At 38.6% G+C, this 17,013-nt stretch overlaps 1 protein-coding gene across 1 annotated transcript in view; it reads left to right on the forward strand.

Annotated features, from left to right (window-relative positions):
• HMCN1 (hemicentin 1) overlaps positions 1-17,013 on the forward strand; it is a 202,423-nt gene that overhangs the window by 78,653 nt on the left and 106,757 nt on the right. The window contains exons 12-20 of the mRNA XM_037404235.1: positions 5,662-5,803; positions 6,208-6,335; positions 7,039-7,152; positions 8,361-8,519; positions 9,833-10,027; positions 10,975-11,073; positions 12,446-12,573; positions 14,690-14,834; positions 16,343-16,455. Coding sequence (XP_037260132.1) covers positions 5,662-5,803; positions 6,208-6,335; positions 7,039-7,152; positions 8,361-8,519; positions 9,833-10,027; positions 10,975-11,073; positions 12,446-12,573; positions 14,690-14,834; positions 16,343-16,455 — 1,223 coding nt within the window. The remainder of the gene's footprint in view (positions 1-5,661; positions 5,804-6,207; positions 6,336-7,038; positions 7,153-8,360; positions 8,520-9,832; positions 10,028-10,974; positions 11,074-12,445; positions 12,574-14,689; positions 14,835-16,342; positions 16,456-17,013) is intronic.

Genomic DNA, 17,013 nt, shown 5'->3' on the forward strand with positions numbered 1-17,013 from the left:
GCCTCTTGTTCACAGCCAGTAAATACTTGGGTGCTTAACTATTTCTGATAGTGTGCATGCAGTCAGTGAACGCCAGGTTAAAAGGAAGTGCAGGGAGGTTATGAAAAACAACCTTGGTGAGAAGTCTCTTTGACTGTAGTGCATATCTACATGTCTTTTGGGAAGTAGTTCTTTTGGCTACAGAGAGAAGATGGGTGTTCCTTCCCTTCTTGTCTTTCACAGCGTGCTTTCTTTGTTGTGGGTTGGATGCTGCGTAGTATAGCACAGCAGATCAACTTGTTCTGTCCTGCGGTAGGAGAGGGTGCTGCTGGCACAGGTGAAATCGCAGCTTGTGTATACTCACTGGTTGAACAAGAAGATAACTCTCCCCCTTTACCCTACAGAAGTTAAGTAGGTCCTTGGAAGCTTCATGGAGAGTCTGACAAAAGCAACCGCGAGTGGCAGTGCTGTGTACTGCTCACCTGAGCTAATGCAGAAGCAGTTATGGAAGCAGACGTTTCCGTGGTTTGTTGTGCAGCGTCGCCTTCGCAGTGCCAGGACGAGGGATGATGCAGGGTGACACACCCCTGCGCTTCTGCGTGGTTGAGGGTGGATTGGGAAGGAGATCAGTGGGAACTTGGCAGCTACCTGAGATGGCTGGCAAGTGAATGAAGCGAGATAATAATGTCCAAAGACAATGTTCCTTTTTAATTAGGTTCACTTGGTTGATGCCAAAAGTACAGATGAATGTGACAGGCTGATTAATGCTGAAGGCTACTTTTTGTTTATCCCCATTGAATGTTCTCATCTTTATTTATGCTGTAAGAAATCTGTTCTGAGCTTGCTATTCAAACAGGAGCCTTTGTCAGTTTTTCTGTTTGTATACAATATTTCTTCCACACTTTTTTCATTTGGCTTGTGAACACAAGTATAAAATTCTATTGAATATTAATTCCAATGTATATTGCTAAAACATGATTTAAATTTAATAGAAGTCAGATGAATGGAGAGGATTCCTTGTGCAAATGTAGTGACGGGTTATGTGTTGTATTTGTGGTGTTATTTCATAACATGGGATATAATGTGAATTCTGTACCCGATCTGACATCAAAATGAAAATCTGTGCTCTGGGAGGAATTCTTCATAGTCCCAGTCTTCTGTCTCACTGACATATGTTAATAGCTATCATAATAGTGGAGTTGGATCTTTTCCCCCCTGTGCCTTCCCAGTATGCACTCTTGACACTAACATTATGTAGGTTTTTAGACAGTTTGAGATCAAAGCCATTTCCTTCCATTTATGTTTCCACATGGGAAAACTAAGGCATATCCATAAAACTCACAGTAACACAAGAATTTGTAGGCGTTGCTGTGGTCACACAGGACTTTTGTCTGAAGAGAATTATTTTTTTACACCAACACTACAGTTCCTGCATTACTAAAAACAGAGCTTTGTGATAAGCACTGCTCTTGTAGTATCTTGGTAGTTAGAAACCCAAGTAGTCAATTCAGACCCATTTAATTGATGCTAACAAGAATGGGTTGTAAGTACACAGGGCTGCTAGTGAACAGACGGGACATGAGGATGGGGCTCCATCCACTCTCTACCGGTACCTGTGTGTGTGCAGGATGATCTCGATGCCTACTCTAAGGTCTAGAGGAAGTGAAATTTTACAAAAATCAAACCCTTGTAAAAAATTTGCAACAAATGTGTGCAAACTACTGCCATAGTTGCATTCCTACATGGTGTTTTTTTAATCTAGATACACATTTGTTTTTATTTAGCCTTGTTAGTGCATTACTTGTCAGTTGAATAGGCTGAGCCATTCTGTTTTCAAAAAAATTATTCCAAAACTTTTGTTAGTGTAAAAGGCAAGAAAGAATCTTGGGGGTGCTGCACAAAAATATTGGTACGTTATTTGAATGATCCATTACTCATATCTGCAGGGTGGCTTTTGGGCTATGTTTCTGTTGAAAAAGAAAAAGTATGCAGAAAGTTGTTGAAAAACATTGGCAATAAGTCTGTTTTTTTTCTAATAAAGGGTGACAAGAAGGTTTTATGTTGTATGAAATAAAAAAAAATGGTATTTGCTGATCCTTTTTCATGTTAAGTCTAACTGCTTCAAATGGTTTTAATGTAACAATCCATGGCCCTAATATTCAAGTTACAATCTTCACACCAACTTTCTTTCACTTGAGAAGCTTTACCCATGGTCTATTTTGTCTAAAAACTTTTATTCTACAGCCTTGAATGGGATTGCAACTGTAAGGAGCTCGTGCTTCTCTTGCCCATATACAAATCTTCTCCTTTAAGCTACAAAGAACAAGGCAAAAAAAAAAATCAGTGACCTGTCATACAAGAAAGCCTGTTCTGTGTACCTGCCTGGTGGCTGGCCTTTGAGCAAGAAAACAAGGTGGTTAATTAGTGGCAAATGGGTAAATGTAGCCTCACTGATTCAAGCTGGTAGCTTGATTATTATGGCTGTGTATATTGACTCTTCCCAATTCATTCCATTGCTTATATGTTAAATACAAATATTCCTTCCATCTTCTTCTTCTCACCTGATAATATCATTGTGTGAAAATAACTGCATGGGCAATGGTGTGTTGCCAAAGCATAACATGTAACAAACAGTTTCTTAATATCGACACGGAGAGAAGACCTTCCTGAAGACCAGAGCATGCAGGGGATCTCCTTGTGTCTCTTGGCAGGATATAAAACAAAAGAAAAATAGCTGAGAAGTCTGTGCATGTTGTGAATCACTGGAGAACAGTTCTGCAACTTGGATCCATTTCTTGCCTCTCCCTGCCTGTGGGCCCCCCCCCCCCCCCATTTTTGGGTTTAATCCTAGGACTTTTGGAACTATGGCTCTGCCTTCCTCTGGTGCCTTTCCTCTGGAAGTGTATAGGTTTCAGAAACGTTATGAAACATGGGAGAGACTGTTGAGAACCCTGCAGCTTTTTCTCAAATCTGCAAGTGAAAAACTAATGAACTTGGGGAAGGTTAACGGACACAAATTTAAGAAAGGAAATAAGGCATTATATGCATCTGTGTTCACAAGTTTGGAACTTAGTGCAAATTAGTTGCTGTTTATTATTTAAAGTATTGATTCTCTTGGGCAGTATAGCTGTCTGGTTTTGCCTAGACTTTTACTTACAGGTCTCAAAATCCTTTATAAACTCCCATGAAAACAGTCCAGTCCTGACACTAATAATTCTGCTGCCCGGAGCACCAGGTGCCATAGTGCATCAAAGAGCTTTCCTCACAGCAGCAATTCCATTTCTCTTTGAAAGAGGCATTTCATGTGCTTAGTAGGGGCATGCAGACAAGTTTGCACGAAACACTAACAGATGCGAAATACTCATGAAACTCAAACACAAAACATAGTGCATATATTTTAAATAAAAGTATACTAAAAAGGTTACATCAAAGTTATGTCTATGACTTGTGTACTGATGCTTCAACTAGTTTTATTTCAAAACTAGTATTTCCTTGGGATCCTTGCTCTCCTATCCAGTAAGTTGTATTACAGGACAAATAATTCTATAGTAACTATGACTGTATCTCATATCCATGGGACAGTAATGTGCTCCCCTGCCTTGCAGCTATGATGTGCTGTAATTAGTCCTTGTGATCATGTGGGTTTGGACCTGCAGAGGTACTGACACCTTGTTAAAGTCAGCAGTGTGGCTCACTCGATAGTATCTATAGGCTCACCAATCTGTGTTTCCTAAACCTATGCTACCCTTGATAAAATTTTCCATGTAAAAGATGAAGAGATCTCCTGCTGTTCTTAGCTGTGCTCTTAATTTGATGTTTGAGCCTTTGAAAACTATTTAATTTCTCCTTATCTCATTTTTCTATCAGTCACTAATCCCCTGTCTTTACGTGTGCTGAGATCGTGAAGAGGAAGATTGTTTTCCAAGTTCTGTGTTGCAATGCCAGTCACTTACAAACCTGCTGGTTCAAACCCTCAGGGTTTCTGCCCTGCAAGGAGGCAGAACCTGCTTCACCTCCGTCCTAGAAGCAGCACAATCTTCTGCAGGGAGATTCCTCTTCTGGGCCAGAAACACTGTGGATTTTAGTGAGTAGTTTTTTAAGCAAAGGGTATTGCAACACAGAACTTAGACAATAATCTCCCTCCCTGCAATGATGATGAAAAGGGCATGGTATTAATTCTTCCAGAAAGGTATTTGTAGTAGCAGTCTGAGTTGTTTCTGTTTGCATTATGACAGACTGAACTAGAAAGATTTATACTGTTCAGCTGGAAGTTGCACAGCATCACACCTTCATCTTGTCCTTGATGGATTATGCCATGCATAAATATATTGTGTGTACTGGCTCCTACACATGTTTTTCCTTAGTAGCCATGAAAACATGTCAAACATCACCTGAGTCTGTAGGATGGTGTAATTCCCGCTGAAGCTAATAAAAAACCGCTAGGCAAGCAGTCCTAGATTCAAGGTACCTCCGTAGTTAGTGTATTTAGCCCCTTTTACTCCCCAAAAAGGGAGAGTTAGGCTTAGGCTTTTCATTCCATGGTTGCTAGTAAAAAGATCAGCTGTGGAGGAATAGATGTTAATGCAGTGTGGATTAGCAAAAGGCAAAGTTGCCAAGATGAAGACTGATACTACTGATCATATAGTAGCTGGTTTCATGCCCTAACAAAGATGAAGTAGCACTAGTTGGTACTACAGGTTGCTACTTTTCCACCCATTAAGCGGTGTGGATCTTTTTCTTGCCACTGTAAGTAAAACCAAATTGTATGTACCATAGAAGAAAATGTCAGTTGCCACAGGGAATTGTTTTGGTGGTCTTTTTTACTGAGGAATTCTGTCTAAGGATAAAAGGGAATGCATTCTATGAAGTTCACGGGTCAGTTTTCTGGTGAAAATCCAGCTGAAATCCAGAACGTCCATGGGCATTGCTAACACTAGACTTGGTGGTCTTCAACATTATTTTGCTGTTAATTTCTTCCTCTGTGTGTGCACGTCTATTGTTAATTTTATTTTTATCACTCTGCTTATGTTCTTACCATTGGCCTGCCTGAAGATTTGTGGTCATTGGCTTTAGTTTTCAGGAATCACCGCAAATTTGTTTTATATTTCTCAAAATTGGTTCTGTTGCTGCTTTGCTGATTTTTAAGCATGCATTAAGAAATCAGAGTTAATTATTACATTCAAGTTCAATCCATGGGAAACCACCAATATTCTCATGGTTTCTATTTGGAATGATAACCCCGCACAGCCTATGCCTTTTTCAGCCTGGCTTTGTCACCTTGATGGATCATGTTGGTGAACTTTGATTGGTTCTGGCAGCTTTTTATCAAATCTACAAGTGAAAAACTAATGAACTTGGGAAAGGTTCATGGACCAGGTGCTTCCAGCAGAACTGGTGCTCCAAATTCTGGATCTCAGAATACAGGAAACCGTGTAGGCGCGTGAATTGATTTGGTCTCTGTACCCTGAATCCCGACGTACTAACTTTTATAAAGGTATACGTGTTTTATGCTGAGGACTCGGTAGACTGTACTAGAGGAAGAGAGGAAACAAGTGGGCTCTGGCCTTCAGTAGGATTGTTTTTTCACTGTAGAGCTGTTTGAGAATTGGAATAAAGTTGTTTATAATCTGTGTTTTCTAAATTGGATCTTCTGAATTGCATTGTTTTTATTTCTTTTACTAGAACCACCCAGGGTTGTCATTTCACCTAAGAATCAGACTTTTACAGAAGGCTCTGAAGTGTCTATTAGGTGTTCTGCAATGGGTTATCCAAAGCCGACAATAGTATGGACACACAATGATATGTTTATTATTGGTTCGAGCAGGTAGGGCTTACAGCTGTCTCTGTTTTGGTTGTTTTTTTTTTTCCTATGTGAGAAAGCAGTTTTGAGGAATGCCAAAATACTCTTTATTTCTTTCACAGGAGTCTGACTGTTTCAAATAGCACCTCAGCCTTCACTTTTATAACTTTAATTTCAATTTTCTTATCTCTAAAATAGAAATAATTCAGTTTTCTTCAGAAGGCTTTTTATAAGATTAATTTAAACTCTTCACAAAATGCATTGATATCCTCTGGTAGACATAATAATATTTTGTTGTTTATCATGAGAACAAACCAGCAATACCTTTTTATAAACCATCTAGTCATGTTGCTGCTTTGAATGTGGATGTAACTGTTACTCTTTTTTCTTTAACTAATCATTTTGGTTGGTCCTTTGCATGTTCCTAGGTATAGATTGACCCAAGAAGGCACCTTAATCATAAGAAAGGCAATTCGAAAAGATGCAGGGATTTATGGTTGCTTGGCAAGTAACTCAGCTGGGACAGAGAAACAGACATCCATCCTTACGTACATTGGTAAGTTAAAGAAACAATGTAGTGAAGTTGAAAAAAGCAAAGTAATACATCATCAGGGAGGAACTGTTAAAATTGGAGCTATGCAGATCATACTGGTAGAAATTTCAAAAAACTCAGACAAGATGTTGAACAGCTCAGAAATGTCACTTGTTTTTTGTTCACATCTGAGTAGTGTTGTTAGGTGATATTTGGGGCTTACTATTTCTTCCTTATGGTATTTTTAAGAAAAAAAAAAATTAAAAAATTGGATATTGAAGGGGGGTAAGCTTGCAAACCTGAGCGGGTCTTTGGAAGAGAATCATGTTTCTGTAAATTCCTGTAGCATGCTTAGCACTCTGAAGTCCTCATCTGAATTGTGTCCTCTAAACACTATTTTAATGCATTGATAGCAGAGTACATACGACATCTGGCTGGAGAGGAAGAGTGACTCTTAATCTTTCTATTTTTCTACAGGTTAAACTTTTCTGATTCTATCCTTAAATTCCCTGTCTATTCTGTGTTTGATCCAGGTGCTTTGAATCAGAGTTTTTCATGTTTCCTAGTGTTTATTTATCATCTTACATGATTTTTAAGCATGTTTGACTTTCAGTGCAAATATTCTTCCATATGACAAGAGAAAATTAAAGTCTTTTGTCGTTTATATCTTAAAAATGGGGTATGCTTTGGATGAGGAACTCACGTTTTCTATGTTGTTTCTTTTTAGAGGGCCCAACATTGACCATAGCTCAAAGTGAAATTCTGGTTGCTCTTGGAGACACAACTGTTATGGAGTGTAAAACAACTGGAATCCCACATCCCCAAGTTAAATGGTTTAAAGGTGCACTTATTACTCCTTGTTTGGTTTATTTATATTAGCAGGAATATTTTGAACAGTGATCTTGAAGTGACTTCGTTTTCTCAAAAGCTTTACGTAGTGTTCAACTAGTGACTGATGTATGACATTCTTTAAATCTAGAAGATACGGCACTTGACCTCTGGGGCATAAATTTTTGCTTGTGTTCAAATACAGTGAATTAACATACTGTAGCATAATTAATAATAATTTTTTTTAAAAAGCTGAGCCTCTTGTGCCTACTTAAATGAGGTTTGTTCTTCTGTCAGAGAATGTTCAGCTACAAAAATCGTAAAACATTTTTCTTTTTTTTCCTGTTGGATGTTTTCTCTAATTCTTTTGCAACATCTAGGAAATTTTTATGTTTCTTCTTCCGAATCTGAGGTGTCTACTACAGTTTTTTTAGTAGTGAGGCAGTATATTGGTTACCAGAACTGCAGAAGTTTCTATAGAGTTAAATGGGAGTTAGAGAATCCATGTCTCAAGACTGAACATTTATTCTCAGAAAAAACAGCTGACTCCAGTGTGTGGTTGTACAAACCACCTGCCTACTGATTTTCTGGAAATAATCCTGTTAGGTATTGCTAACGGATAACTTATCTAGTCCAATATTCCATCTCTGACAGTTGTTGGAGGGAAGCACAAAACTCTGTGGTCTGTTTGCAAATAACCTTCCCTCAAAGGAAGCTTCTTCTGCACTCACTACACTTAATGGATGGCTTGTATTTTAAAGCAGGAGTCAACAGGCTTTGATATTCATCCCAAAAGAGTACATGTGGGCCAACTTTGAATGTTTACACGTCATGACTGTGGCTCCCGCTGAGCTTTAAGAGGTAGCAGACCTGTTTTCTAGGTTTTGTGGAATTCTCAACTTGGTACAGAGCTGGCAGACAAGTGGCCACCACATGTAGCCTCTAAATTGAGAAGGAGAAATACAGCTTGGCACAGTGTCCTGATGCTGATCTCTGTCCAAAGCTACTTGGGTTTGTGTTCCCCTTATGAAACAAATAAGTAAAAAAAGATTGTATCTAATGTGGTAATGAATTTTTTCACTCAGTTGAAAGCAAGTCAAAGCACTCATCTGCTAAATGAATACAGCCATGCTGTGAAATAATCTCAAACTCGGACACTGTTTTGTCGGGATAATTTTGATATTGCTATATTTCATTGACTTTTTTCTATCTGAACTTTAGGTGACTTAGAGTTGAGGGCATCGGCATTTCTCATTATTGATACTCATCGGGGTCTTTTGAAGATCCAGGAAACACAAGACCTGGATGCTGGTGACTATACCTGTGTGGCTACCAACGATGCAGGGAGAGCTTCTGGAAAGATAACTTTGGATGTGGGCTGTAAGTACCTGGCTATCTAGACAGTAAATACTCTTAATTGCCGTGTTTCTGTACCTGATCAGTGGTGCCTCGGTTATCTAAACCTTTCTCACAAATACGTGTAAGTCTGGTGTGTGCTGGGAACACCCTTTTGGTGGTGTTCACTAAACAGTTGCCTTGTCCTGTTTTGACTTCAGCTTTCCTTCACTTTTGCTTTTTTTGTAAAGCATAAAAATTATGAGGAGGAAGAGAGAGGCAGAGGGGGAGGAAACTGTTCAAACCTCAACTTAATGTAATTCTCAAATAGAGAATATATTATACTAACTTAAGTTACTGTGTAAGGTTATTGAAGCCTAGCCCTTCCTCTCCTCTTTCTCAAGTTCTAACTGCTTGTTGCCTGACACATCACCTCTTGTTAGGTGCTGTTCCTGTCAGGCACATACACTGTTGGAAGCAATGAGCAACACTGCTTGAAGGACACAAGGAGTTTAACAATACTGACTGTTAAAGGAAACATTCACACAGACGTGGGTACCACTAGGTTTGCTTTAATCACAGCTCAGAGCTGGGCCACCACCCCAGTGAGTGGCAGAGAACAAAGGGATACGGCACAGCTTATATACGCTCATCAAATCATTAGTCAATGTCCAAAGTTTTTAGAAGTTTCCTTTGGTCTTGTCAGTTCTGCGAATCCATCACCTGACTCTGTCCCAGTTGATTCATCTATTTGGTTCCAGTCTCTACCTTGGTTCCAAGGTCCTCCTGGGATCATGATCTTCTTTCTGCCTGCTTTAACTCACACAATCCTTCAAGCACACTTAGTCTCTGAACAAGCAATTCCTGTTCACATATAGTAATTTTTTCTAGAAACACCTGCGTTTCTGAGAGCACCTGTGTACACAAATTGGTCATCTATTGTTTCTCTATTCTCCCACTGATTAACTTGACTAAATTTTAAACCAGCCTTGGATTAGGGCTATACGAGGGACAAGGCCTGGTTCTGCCATTTAGCAGCTTCAGCACATTAAATTTCTTAATTCAAAATACATTTTCTTTAACACTAACACTGAGTATGCATGTTTGTCTGATGGGGTGGCTGCATCTTAATTTTTTTGAGATATTTAGCTCATTTCTGGCCTCTCTATTGTAGGTACAGAGCATGCAAGGGTGCTTTTGTAAGGTATTGCTAGAGGTGGGAATCTGTTGTTAGAGGAATAACTGTGCTTGAGAGAACATAAGTTTAGGTTGTCAATACTTTGAGCAGAATGCTAATGTCACGGTGCAACCCCAGTTCAATTTCTGTCTACTCTCTGTCTTGTTTCCCCATGCCCCAGCTCCCCCAGTTTTCACGCAGGAACCCAGCGATGAATCTGCGGATATTGGCTCAAACATCACACTGCCGTGCTACGTGCAGGGTTACCCGGAACCAAAGGTTAAGTGGAGGCGGCTGAATGGTGCTTCCCTTTTCTCAAGACCATTCGCAGTTAGTTCTGTCAGTCAACTCAGAACAGGAGCTCTGTCCATTAATAGTAGGTAGACTGAACTTTTTTAAAAAAAGATTCCAGAAGGAAACACGACACATGCAATGTATTTAAGTTAGTATACTGCTTTATAAAATCATTAGCTTTGATAAAAATCCAGTCTTTTTACAGAGATTGTGTTTCTGATACTGCTTTGTTGCTTTTGATGTTCAGTTTGTTTTCCCAAGAGTTTGTAAATTCAGTTGTGTTTGGTCATTGGCTTCATTCTTCTTCACAGAAATTATTACACCTTTGTTTAAATACATGTGGGCTATGGTCTCTGTTAATACTGAGGAGCCATGAATTTTCTTTTCTTTTTTTTTTTTTTTTTTTATTGAGAGAATTGTTTCTAAACTCACTCTTTTAGACTTAGACAAGTCCTAATTTGGGTAATAACTAAAAATTCTGCAAGTGGCTTTGTGACTTCGGTTACTTCAGAGCATTTCAGTCACCCTTATGCTAATTGATGTTACACTATTTTCTTAATCAGCTGTTTTTATTCCTTTCTAGGCATAATCAGGCTGGGTGAAGTAATTCCTTTCTACTGTACATATAGTGCAGTAACTCATGTCTTACGTACTGTTTTGTGGGTTGGCTGTTGACATACAGGCACACATATGTAGTAAGCAATATTCCATAGTCAATGCCTTATATGCTAGTGTATGTACACGTAGATATAGAGTGTACTACCACATACTATTTATGCATATTATATACTATATTAAAGTATATGCAATAGATGAAGTGATGAAAAGTATCTCATATATATGTATGTATGTAATGCTTTTTTTACTCAAGTGCTCATAAGTTGCTTCTGTACATAGTGACAGATGGAAAGGAATGATTTGGCTGAAAGCGAACGATAAAAGGATAGGGTATTCTTGTATTGCAAACTTTTCAATATCATTTCAGACACTGCAATTGGATCTCTTTTTTTTTTTTTCCCTCCCCTCTAGATTTGTGGGTCAGTGATGAAGGAACTTATATCTGTGAAGCTGAGAACCAGTTTGGAAGGATTCAGTCGCAGCCAGCCACTATCACAGTAACTGGCCTGGGTAAGTGGTTAATGTCGGTGATGACGGTGAAGGGGAAGACTGGCAGCATTACAGTATGTGGAATTCACTGGATGAGGCGATAGTTGGTGGTGTTTGTTCAATAAATAGGACACCTGTGGGTTATGTATGTGAATCAGAAGACGTTTGCATGGAATATTGCAATTCAGTGTATTTTGTGTGTTAGAACATTGTCTTTTCGAGTGGCTAAATTAATTTGAGTTAGTTCCTCTATGCTTTATAACACAGACCTTAGAAAAGTGATTTGTATTATCTTCTGTTTCTTATTCCTAAGTAAATTTATTAAGGAATAAAAAATCACCATAATGATTAATGCTAATGATGGGGTTTCTGACATTTAATTAATCTAAAAAAAAAAAGGAGGGGGGCAGCAATGAACTTGCTTAGTTCAGTGTGTTGACAGAACTGGGAAGGAATCTTAGTGATTCAAGAAGACAATAAATGTCTAGCTTTGACAATAGCTGTGCTGTTAAGGAGTTGTTTATAATCTCAGTTGGAGAATTGGCAATAAAAGGAAAAATAATGCTGTGGAATGTATACATTTGTGTGAGGATAAGAAAGGAGTCCATCTGCCATCAAAGAAAGCATTTGTTAACTTAAACCGTAGTGGGAATCTGTAATGCTAGTAGTATTTGACAGACATGTTTTTATCTATTTAAAAGTGTTATTTAATCTCCATGACTTAAAATTAATTTACCAGGCATGTGCCCAGGAATGCTTTCTGTTGGCTTTTTACAGAGCATGCAGAATTCTCTGCTGGGCTGTTAACCGCTATTCTAATCCTTTAAAATGTTATGCCCAAAGGAAATTACCACTTATTTCTTGTCCACTCCAGACCTGCTACTTTTGTTCTTCAATACTTGGTCCAAGTAAGGAAAAATAATCTATCAACTTGGTATCAGGGGAACATGAGTTTTCAGGGAAATGCTGGTTTGGATCTGATTTCAGCTGGACAATGTCTTCCTTTTGCTGCCATTCCTTAGTCTTTATGTTACCCCACCCCTTCAATTGTTTGTTTCTTCTTTTCTTGCCTGCATCTTTGACATTTCAGATACCGAAATCCCATCTGATATTTTTTGTCATAAAATTAAGTAAGTTGGAACTCTTACCAGTTTTTTGATGGCAACGTCTTCTTCATATGCCGTTTTTCCTTTCTGTTTAAATTGTATAGTTTTCATTGTTGGAAATGTTTCTTGCTCTATGTTTGTATAATACCTTGCTCAAGGAGACCTTTGTCTGATGCTGCTGCAAGTAGCATTATTGACAGGACTGAAAATAAAAATTTGAATTTAATACTTTACATGAATATATAAAAATTCCTAATAATGTTTTCTAATTGTCTCATTTAATGAAGTTACACCTCTGATTGGAGTAAGTCCACCCACAGCCAATGTCATTGAGGGGCAGCAGCTCACTTTGCCATGCGTACTGCTTGCTGGAAACCCCATTCCAGACCGGAGGTGGATTAAAAACAATATGGTGGTAAGACTGTTTTGTTTTCTGTAAGATTTATTGGCAAAGGAAAGCTACAACTGACATTTCAAGTCACGATAACAACTTGGTTCAATTTACAAAAGTTGATGTATAAACTGTGTGATAGGTTCTATGCTTACAAATAAAGATGCTTTGTGCAATTAGACTAGCTTGCTGGAAACGAGGATCTGATGTCACCCAGGTGAATTACAGCAGACAGCCACCACTCGGCAGGAGCTGCAGCCTCCTTGGAAGAAGCCAGCTGGCTGTATCTGTAAGGCAGTAGCTGCTTCCGAGTTTCTGCAGGTGCTGTCATTCAGAGTACAGCCATGCCCCTGAGAAATGATAATTTATTACTGTTCAAAATATGGAAGTGGAAGTGTGGCATCCTGACAGTTACACCTCACTGAGCACTGCCCATGCTACAGAATTTCTAACTCTGAAGAATAGATGAGGGAATAGGAGATGGTAACGGGGGATGTGGAGGTCTATAAAAGGACTTGGAACCAATATATTTGTCATTTGTCCTTTTATCTTCTATTTTACTTACTTTCAAAAGCAGTTTTATGCATTCTCGTTAGCTCTTGAATTTCAGCCTTGGGCTCTGAATATAGGAATGTTGGTGGAATATACCTACCAGAATGACAGAAATGCTGGAATTTAAGCCCTGGTACTGAAAAGCATTTATTTTTCCCTGTTTTTTGTTGTTGTGGGGTTTTTTGAGTTGGTTTTTTTTTTTTTCTTTTTCTTCTTTTTTCTTTAAATAAAGATACCAGAAGATTTCTGTAGATTTAGGGTTTAACATGACCTTTTTAATGTGATTTACTGTTGCTGATGGGATGAGAGAAATGTCAGTATCCCTGTACCAGATACTCCTTTCCCAGTGATGCACTGCTCAGAGCATGAAAATGTGTGTTTTCTGTTCCCCTTGGGAGCACACTGGTGCCAGTTTGTAACTCCTGCAGACAGAAAGGTGGCGGAGCCACCACACCTAGGTTACTTGTTCGAGTGAAGTTTAGTTTCTTCAGTAGTAGCCAAATTACTCATTTTAATATCTCTGTGAAGGTCTGTTTTTTTATCTTGCTTGCTAATGTCTCCCTAAAGCCCTTCCTCCACAGCTGTAATTAAAAAATGTCAGTGAAGTTTTTATTTATTGTCACGAATCAGAACCCTGGCACTACCTGACCGTTTGCTTGCTAGAGTTTTCTGCTCAATTTTTGTATCGCTGGGAATCATTGGCCTTTTCTTTAGACTGTGTAAGGGCAAGTAGCACAGGCTGTAGCTCCTGTGAGAAATACTAGCAGGATCGTCCTTGTCGAGTTGCTAATTCCTCTGTATAGTAGCGCTAGTTTCCTATAATTGTAAGCTTGTGGCAAAAGCTACAGTCCAAGGAAAGTGTTGGAGTAAGTTATATTTAGAGAAGAATGCAGCTTTTTCCGAGTATGGCATGGCTGGAACAATTTTTCATTTTAACAGCCTTTCTGTAAGGCAAGTCTACGTTGAGCTCATGGACTGTTTGTTGGTTTTGTTTTTGTTTTTTTTTTATGTTGCTATAGGGTATATAATTCTTAAAAAATTACTGTTTGCTGAAAATTGAAACTTTTTGTCTTTCACGATGGTATCTTCAGAGCTGATCTCTTCTACTTGATGGATATGGCAAGTTAGAAGGTTTTGATAACAATAATGATTTGATAATAATAATAAACAAAAGAAAGATCTACTTGTTGAAGAACAAGTCACTGCACTTATCAAGAGCTCATCAAGGATCAAATTGGGTTAATGGAATAACTGATAAAAATGCAGAAAAATAAGTCGGCTACATTTGTTTTTGCTTCAGTGTGTGATTGTAAGCATGAGTTACAGTTCTGTAGGTGTTGTGGCAGAGCAGAGTTGCTGTTGCAGATCTTGATCTCACTTCAGCAATAAATATGAGCTGCTACCAGAATTCTGTTTTAAAATCAGCTTTTTATGAAAGGTGGACGGTAGGAAAAAATCTGCTAAAATTCTCCAGGAACATATAATTTTTAAGGATATGAAATAGTCAAATAAAGCCATGCTGCATCCCGAAGTAAATATTATCCACAAGTATTTTTTTCAGTAAAAAGTCACACCACTCTTTTGGCAGCTGGTTCCCAATCCCTACATTAATGTTCGCAGTGATGGAAGCCTGCACCTTGAAAGAGTTCGGCTGCAGGATGGTGGCGATTATACCTGCATGGCAAGTAATGTTGCTGGGACAAGCAACAAAACTACTACGGTTAATGTGTATGGTAAGGAGCACTGTCTTGTTGCTTTTGTGCTGAATGCAAGATGAGAGGGCATTTCTTACAGCACCTTTCACTAGAGGTTTTTGGTTACAGTTATACTAATCTCTCAAATTTCCTCATATGTAATGATGTTTCTTCGTAAAGTAACACGGTGAGAAATTGGATCCACTGCACAGGAAAGAACCGAGCAGTTGAGACTGTTTTTAAAAATAAACCAAAAATGACACCATTTTGTCATTGTAAAAGATCCTAATTTTGAAATAGCTACAAAGATTGGGCTGTGCATTCTTCATCTCTGGCTTTATTAACAAAACAGATGCAAGTGGGAGTTTACTGGAAAACCATGAAAAACAGTGCTGGGGGGATTCAAAACTCGTGTAAGAAAGCACAACTCATGGGAGAATTAGAGTTAAAATGAAATATGAGTAAGGCAAAATGTGTTTGTTTTGTTTATTTTCGTGCCCCACCCTCTGCCCTTTCTTTTGCTTTAATTAAAACATACCCCAGACTACACTGATAGCAAGACAAAGTGTCAGTATTTCTGCTGAAGATATTTGTATTCACTCTGTGTGGGGTCACAACCACATGTTTTACAACCTGACGTTTTCTCATGTGTTAAATTAATCATGAGAGATTGATTTTAAGCTTCACTGAAGATGCTGGAACATCTTTTTATGTTAAGACGACCATTATTATACAGACAAATACTCAGCATCTGATCCAGTCTTCAATGTCAGCACTAGTTTTTGGAATATTTCAATATTCTGATATCTCAATAACTTCAGAAAAGAAAGGACTACATTCGTGTGTTTTTAGAAAGATCTAGTGTTTGGTATTATAGCCTTAAATATTACCAACTTTTTTTCTATTGTTAATTCAAAACCACCTCAGCAGGGAAGCAGGGGTTGTTGTTTTCTCTGCTTACTGATTTTGTGAAATGATCTGGTATTAGAAACCATTGCTGCAGTTAGCACAGCTTTGTAGTATTTGTAACAAAGATGAAGTAAGCTTGGAGTGTGATCAGTTCTTCACTCTCTTATCTGCTCTGTTCAAAATATTGTCCATCGGATTTCATGAAATTGATTCAGCAGCAAAAATGCTGATCCTGTTCTCATGAAAGGTGCTGTATAGGTTGATCTGTGTACAGTATCATTTCAGGAAGCTGAAAATGTTGTCAGAGGATAGTGTGACAAAGACTTTCTGAAATGATTGCAATCAGCTATGTGAAATACCTACAATTAGTCTAAAACTGTGTGTACCTAATACAGTGGTCCACCGATGGCTGACGTGCTTTATTACAAACAGGTATTTATTCTGTCATGAAAGACTGGAGAGTGGAGGGGGAAGTGGCTGGTCATTGTCAATGGCAGGGTTCGGCAGAAGAGGCTGAAAATTCCCAAACCCTGCTGCCTGTGTGAAGTGCTAATTAAAGTAAAGGGATTTTATTGTAAAAGTTGTGCCATGGTTTGAAATGTCTCCTGCATGTGTTTAATCTTGGAATTTATTTTTAGTTCTGCCTGTTATTCAGCATGGACAGCAGATATTCAGCACCATTGAAGGAATACCAGTAACGTTACCGTGCAAAGCAAGTGGAGTTCCGAAGCCATCTATTGTCTGGTCCAAGGTAATTTCTCATTTCCGAGCTGTTCATGGTGAAAGATGAATTGAACACATCATTTAGTTGTCATGAAAACTGTATGCAAGAAACATGGCCAAAAGCACAGCTGAGGGACCTGGACCGCTCTATTTATTTATATGTGCTTTTGTTTCTTAGAGCAGTGCTTTCTGGCCAGGGTCCAGCCACAGATCAATGTTCCGTTCTTTGGAAGGGCTTTGTTTATTGCCATATCATTATGTTTTTAACACTTTAGAAATTGTTCATATTCCTGCTGGGGGTTGATAATTTCAGATTAGGCAATCTGCCACAGATTGATTGTTCGTTTTTGTTTTGGAGCTTTTCTTTAAGGTGTGGGGTTTTTGTTGGGTTGTTGTTTTTTTTTTTGCTGTCTCCCCCTACTTGAAGAGCATAATTCCTGGTACTAAACTATTCAGGGTACGTTAACAGCTCACCCGACATTGCTGTGAAGGCACTGTTGTGCCTCGGAAGCTGTGCGGGTGTAATGGATTGGGACCTTGTGAACAGCTTTATTTAAAAGAAAAAAGAGCACGCAGCTGACTGTTG

Source organism: Falco rusticolus, chromosome 11 (genome assembly GCF_015220075.1).
Source record: "Falco rusticolus isolate bFalRus1 chromosome 11, bFalRus1.pri, whole genome shotgun sequence".
NCBI classification, from domain to species: Eukaryota; Metazoa; Chordata; class Aves; order Falconiformes; family Falconidae; genus Falco; species Falco rusticolus.